Here is a 6757-nt window from a genome sequence, read left to right as displayed (position 1 = left end):
AACAGCAGTGGACCTCAGGTACTTTGAAAAAATTATTTAATGGCATATTTTAAAGAATCATTGGCTCTGCTCTTGTACATGGGATCTGAAAAGGATCTGATTATAAACTGAAATGGTCATTAATTTGTTTGTTGTCGTACAAAGGAGCAACAATCCAAAATGACCTGCAGAGGACCATCGAGGGGCTATATTTGGGCATCATACAGCGAAAATTTCAGCTCTATCGTCAGTCTGGTGAGAGCAGAAAAGGCCACTAGTAATGCAGATTTGTGAAAAAATGAATTCACTACTGATTTATACATAGTAAAAATAGCTAAGCCATTTATATAAAAAAAGTATGTTTACTACAAGTCAGGGCATCATACTGAAAAACTGTCAAAATCTTAATGCAATATCCAAATATTTCCAATATTTCTGCAAAGTGCAGAGTTGTCCTGACCTACCAATTTTGTCCTCTATTTAAAAAAAATATGATTGTTTAAAATAGATTCTGAAAAAAATGCAAAAATTATCACACAAAATCTGTCACAATAATCATAACACATACATGCATATTGTGAAGTCGTATTTTGTATGGTGCTATTGTGTAGTCATCGTGTGAATGCACACTCATTTTGTGTTTCTCATTGTAGGTGGGAATAAGCGAAGGCATCAACTGAGAAGAAAGATTGCTGTTGAGAAGAAAGCCTTGGAAGTTGCCATCAATGACCACAATGCTACTGTGGGGGAAGTTGAAAAACTGCCTCCTCCCAATGAACTCCTGGCTGTGGCCAACTACTCCTGGCCATGGGAATGTAAGTACTTCCTCTGAAATGCACTGAATACAAATTGTTTGATGCACACATCTTGATGTAAATATGGAATCTGATGTAAAAACATTTATCTGATGTGAAAAAAATTTAAGACATTGGGCAATATGCAAAAAAAAAAAAGAATGCAGTAATTTGTAAATGGATGTGATCGAACCCCTTCGCGAAGCGCTGGGGTTCTATCTCATCCTTTCAGGGTTTATTTCTCTATTGTAGTAGTACAGCATGCAAAATCTCTTCTGTCCCAATATTTTTATAGGTTGTAAGATAACACTTTGATGTAATGTATTGCAGGTCATGGTGATATGGAGCGGAAAAAAAATGTTTTTGACAAGGTAATAATGCTGGCTAGACTGAAAGAAGAAGAAGTTATTGTGGTTCGCGAAGTCAAGCAGCACATGGAATACATGAGGAGTGTTGCTGGACTGATTGTAGAGTTTACCTTTCAGCTCACTGAAGACATCAATGGGAAATGTAAGGACAATAAATAGTTAGACTTTTTCTTCAATTTGCTTCTCTGGAAACCATTGGCTCATTTCTTTATATTTTAATGTCACATTTTCAGGCAGTACAGAGGGCTTAATGGAGAAAGGACGCGAGGGACTACTCTGTGTGCTGAAGAGAAGATTGTGTGAAGTTGAAGCACAACTGGCTACAGCACGCACAACATACAAAAGTATTATTGGACTGCAAACATTGTCCTTAGATGACTTCTCTGAAGAGGAAGACTTAGAGAATACTTCCTCAACTGATGAGGAACTGGGAGAGAAGTTATTAGGGAGAAAATGTGTATGACTCTATGAAGATGTCAAAGCACAAGATGTCAAACATGACAAATTACCTTGTTTTTTTTTGTTTTTTTTAGCATTACATTTTTGGTCGAAATGTATTGCGCATTCATTCCCTACATAGCTTCATTGTAGTTGTATATAGTTTGTATATGTACTGTAGTTAACTGTACATAGCGTATTGTATTGTTACTCTCTCCAACAGTGTGCTATTCCAGCTTGTTTCCACATGTTAGAATATTAATTCTCTCTCTATGTAATCGAACTCAATCCGCTAGTATGAACTGACACTCAAATCGTTTCTCGCGCTCTCCGCTCTTGACGTTCTCTTGTCTCCGCTGCTCTCAGCTGTTTGTCCGATCTCTCTCTCTCTCTCTCTCTCTCTCTCTCTCTCTCTCTCTCTCTCTCTCTCTCTCTCTCTCTCTCTCTCTCTCTCTCTCTCTCTCTTTTCTATCTGAAGATATGTAGTTTTTATTTTGAACAGGGCATAGTCTCTTAGCTTTATAAAGCCTATTTTATTAATTTCACCCAGTAAAGTGAACTGCTGTTTCAACTATAGGCATGTCTCTTTTGTTTGATTCATGAATAGCTTTCATTTAAGTCAATTTCCTGTTTTATCCCATTGTGGGATAAATTGTAGGCATTGTAGGCAGGGGTCATTAACTATACTTATCTGAGGGCCAGGACTTTTCTCAGCAGACACTATCAGGGCCAGATGCTCTTGTAAAATTAAAATTAATATTGTATCCTATAAGTAATATATTATTATTTCATATATTAATTTGCCTTTAAAATGTATGTTATTTTTTAGCCTTTGTCAGTGTTAACTTACTCATATTACCTGTATGATAGCAAGCCACTAGGTCGAAAACGATATTTTAGGCTTCATATTCATGAGAATGTCAAATGCTAAGGCAGGCATAACAGCTGTCAAGCCCGATGTTAAAAAGATAGTGTCGGAGGGGAAATGCCACTTCTTTCGCAAACTGTGTGATTGTTACATTTTTGCCTGTGTTTTGTTTTGTTTTTGTTTTCCCCGACGGGAAAACAAAAACGGCGGACATTAAGAGGAAAATTAAATATCTCTTGTCTTAAAGATATTTGTGTTTTATAACGCAGCACTACAGTAGATTGACGTCAAATATGACGGTTTTAAAATAACGCCTTCAGTTATGAAAAACAAATGTTAGCCAGACTTTTTTCCAGACAATATTGGGAAGAAAAGATACTTAAAGCTCCAGTCGGCAAGTCAGCAGATTGAGTGGACTTAGGCAAAATTTTGAATGTTTACAACTCTCATGCCCCTCCCCCACTATCAACGAATACCCTCCCACCGAGTTCGTGGCTTCGTGCTCGTCAGTGCCAGTGCACCAGATTTTCTGTGAACGCGCCCGTCTCATCAGCATCCATCAACACCATGAAGTATTTTGTTATTGTTGTTTTGTCATTTTGGAGTAGATTGTTACGAAATGGATTACCCACCAATTAAACGTAAATAAACACCATCGTCTGTCTGAAACGCTATTATTGCTGTATGTGGCAGACATGGTCATTGTACATTTTTCTACTGCTTTTATATCAGAGCTAGTAAGATAGCACATACAACAACAGTAGCTTTACTACTGTTCTTTCTCTCGTAAGAAAGAGAGTAGCATTGATTCTTCCTAAAAGCCGAACTTTATCCCTTCATCTGGACATGTTTATCCACCTAACGTTACATTCACACGGATTTCAGTGCAAACAAACGAACCTGCCCAACAAGTGCTAACGTTAGCTATCCATACCAACACATTAGGCCAAACATACTTAGATTACTAACATAACACTAAGAAATAAAGTAACTGATTGATAAAGCACAATTACCTGTGGAGAAGAAATGTTGCAAGCTCTGCATCCAGCTTGAACCCAATTAAATCCCGTAAATCTCTCCACCTTTCAAATGCCGATCCGATGTTGATCCTGGTTTATTTACGCACTTTCTTTCTTTACTTCTTTATTTTCAGCAGGTGTTCTCTTTTCCTGTGTTGTTTTTGACCTCCTAGCTCTTGAGGTTAACCGAGGAATTGGAATCTTTTCCGCCATCACTCTTCATTACTGCGCGAACTTCAGGCGTGTGCATGTGATTGTAACGTGCGCGAGGGGTGGCATGTGCACGACCTGTGATTGACAGTCAGATCTCACACCCCCCTGCGCTGATTGGACCCGATGATCCGGGACGGGTGGATTTTTCCAAAACAAATAACACGCTCCAGGTGGAGTTAGAAGCTCGGTCTTTTTTCTAAAACCACTTTATTTATGTTGTTCTGTCGGATTATAGTGTCGATTTCACTGAATATGATCAAAAAATTGTTGCCGACGGGAGCTTTAATTACTAATAAGATAAGAGTAGTTTCCTTTCGAATTATCCATCGTGTATATCCCGTTAATACGTTCTTAAAGAAATTCAAGGTAGATGTTAATGCAAATTGTTCTTTTTGTGGACAGCACCCAGAGACTATAGTGCATTTGTTTTGGCTTTGCCATTATTCTAAATTGTTATGGAAAGACTTTCCCGTTTTGTTATTGATAACATTGATAAGAATTTTTCTAATTAGTTATACCCCTGTCTTTTTATTTATATTTTTTTTTATTCGTTTTATATTGCGACTGTTTATATAATGTTTTCAATTTTTTAAAAAAAAGTGTGTGTGGGTGTGTTTCATTGACAGTAAAAGAAAGGTGTGTTTACATTTTTCATAGCGGAAGTAGCAACATGGGCCGTTACTATGGAGATGAGGACAGTCTGCTTTGCGTCACGTGAGCAGAGCAGTTGGCGCGCTGGTCTCCTGTTTCAGTTAAAATATCGTCATTAAACGAACATTTTTGTCTTTTCTTAGCATAGATCATAAACATGCAGTATAATTATTTATTAGACAGTGTGTGATATTTGATATATTGGGTAGATGCATGTTTTCACAACCCTAGCACGGCCCTAAAACGGAGGAACTACAACTGTGGTGCTGATGTCAACACAAGTACTGAAGAGGGGTCTAGGGAGTTGTAGTTTTTTTTTTAAACCCAAGGTTTTCCCTAAAATTGGAAGTTGTAAATACTTAATTGGTGGCATTAGTGGTTAGATTGGTGGTTAGAGGGGATGTCAAACACATTTTTGGCATCAGAATTTAAATATTGTCCTGTTCAAAGGGGGATATTTTATTTTCACACCATAGTCCCCCCCCCCCCCCCCCCCCCCCCCACCCCTTGGTGACTATGACTATGACTACTCAGCTTATAACCCATGTCAACACCTTTCTATTACAGTTGATCTCATGTCCGTAACCCTTTTTGTCCCATACTTATAAGCCTTCAAATATGTCCTGAGGTTAAGGTTCAAAGGTCAATATCTCACAGCAGTAATAATATAGAACCTTCAAATTAATATATATATTACTCTCCAGGTCAATACCTTTCCAGTGATGTATTTGGTGTAGCTATATGACAAAGTTTAATTTTTTTCACATTTTGGACATGTGCCCTAACAGGCTCAGGTTCAGAAAGCACTTTGAGGGCTTCAAGTAAGTGTGTGTGTGTGTGTGTGTGTGTGTGTGTGTGTGTGTGTGTGTGTGTGTGTGTGTGTGTGTGTGTGTGTGTGTGTGTGTGTGTGTGAGAGAGAGAGAGAGAGAGAGAGAGTGTGTGTGTGTGTGTGTGTGTGTGTGAGAGAGAGAGAGAGTATGTGTGTGTGTATGAGAGAGAGAGTGTGTGTGTGTGTGTGTGAGAGAGAGAGAGTGTGAGTGCCAAAGTGAGTTTTGTGTTTCTACTGCCGTTCACACAAGTTTGCAATTCTTAAATGTGATCTAACAAAGGTAAAGAGAAAATATTAAGCATAAATACTGTTTATAATCCTTGTAATTGGGATAAAATAAACATCTGTTGAGTATTTGAACATACATTTTTGTATTATGTTGAATTAAAAACCCCAAAATGCAGCAGGTCCACCAGACCCACGAACACTGGCTGAATAACAAAAATATCCAATAAAGCACTGCACACACTTTTTTTGTCTACTAAAATCTAACTATAACATTTGATGCATTGTGTAGCCTATTTGCTGTGGCGGATATAAATGATTTGAATGACTGTGTTAGGTCATCCTGGCATAAACCTACCAGTCACAGAAAATTTGTCACAAAAAAAAAAATGTTTGTAAGCCATTTGGTTTATGAGGACACAGATGTCCTCATAAACCATGTTTACGTTATAATACCCATGTCATTATACACATTTGTGTCCTCATAAACCATATACAAGAAGGGGGGGTTGAAACGTGTTCTGTTCTTCTGTTCTGTGTTCTATTTTTAAAGTACACATTTTTTTTTTTTTTTTAAGTGTCACAAAAGTGGCATCACGTTTTTACGTGTGGGCAACGTAGGTGCGAGAGGTCGCTGATTGACAAGTGGGTTGCCCTATCACAGAGGCACAGTGGTCAGCAGATTGACAACTGAGTGAGGGGGGTGTGTCCGCTCTATCCGCCACCATCATACTGTACACCGTCAAAGGTAGGTAATGAATACCCGTACTAATATCAACATGCTTACGGAACCTGAATAATAAAGTTAGTTAGCGCTGTCTAAGCCATCATTCGTTAATTATGTATCACCATTAATTTATAGGAATGTGTCTAATGACATAGGGGTTTATCCAGCATATTAGCCAACGCATTTTAGGTTAGCTGCAGTTGGCGGCAATGTGCTAACCGAGGTCAGAATTATATAAATTGAAAACTTTATTTACTCCAATACCTAGATAAAAATAGAAATCAGCTATGGAGTATGGGTTATTGTTGCATAGAATATGTAGTAGGGCTGTGCGATATGGACTAAAAGTCATATATCGATATTTTTTCCGTGGTCTTGTAATTTCATACGTCTATCATTAATGGCCCGCGGTAAATCGCACTCCCACTACTCACTCATACTACAAATCCCACAATGCACTGCAACAGCTGACACACAGGTCATACTAACGGCGGCTCAAGGGCAGAAATGTATAGTCATTTAAACGCAAAATAAACTATATCGATATAAACGATATCTCGTGCTGTATCACGTTTGAAAATATGAAACACACATGAAGTGTTGTCTGACACTACTGATAATGCTGAAGTAGGCCAAATTGCACACA

General features: G+C 38.1%; 1 protein-coding gene across 1 annotated transcript; it reads left to right on the top strand.

Annotated features, from left to right (window-relative positions):
- On the top strand, window positions 1-1846 carry LOC143713348 (uncharacterized). The gene is made up of 5 exons (XM_077204843.1): window positions 1-18; window positions 145-234; window positions 633-794; window positions 1104-1283; window positions 1375-1846. Exons 4-5 carry the CDS (start codon window positions 1115-1117, stop codon window positions 1602-1604), a joined length of 399 nt encoding a protein of 132 aa, XP_077060958.1. The 5' UTR covers window positions 1-18; window positions 145-234; window positions 633-794; window positions 1104-1114; the 3' UTR covers window positions 1605-1846.
- The last annotated feature ends 4911 nt before the right edge of the window (window positions 1847-6757 follow it).

This window comes from Siphateles boraxobius, unplaced genomic scaffold (assembly GCF_051911475.1).
Source record: "Siphateles boraxobius isolate OS27281-9 unplaced genomic scaffold, OSU_SipBor_1 12, whole genome shotgun sequence".
Classification (NCBI taxonomy): Eukaryota; Metazoa; Chordata; class Actinopteri; order Cypriniformes; family Leuciscidae; genus Siphateles; species Siphateles boraxobius.
This window is presented reverse-complemented; position numbering and strand designations above follow the sequence as displayed.

Coding starts and splice junctions, on each gene's coding strand:
- LOC143713348 (XM_077204843.1), top strand. CDS start 1,115: ATGGAGCGGAAAAAAAATGTTTTTGACAAGGTAATAATGCTGGCTAGA. Junction 1,284..1,374: donor TGAAGACATCAATGGGAAAT/GTAAGGACAATA, acceptor TCACATTTTCAG/GCAGTACAGAGGGCTTAATG.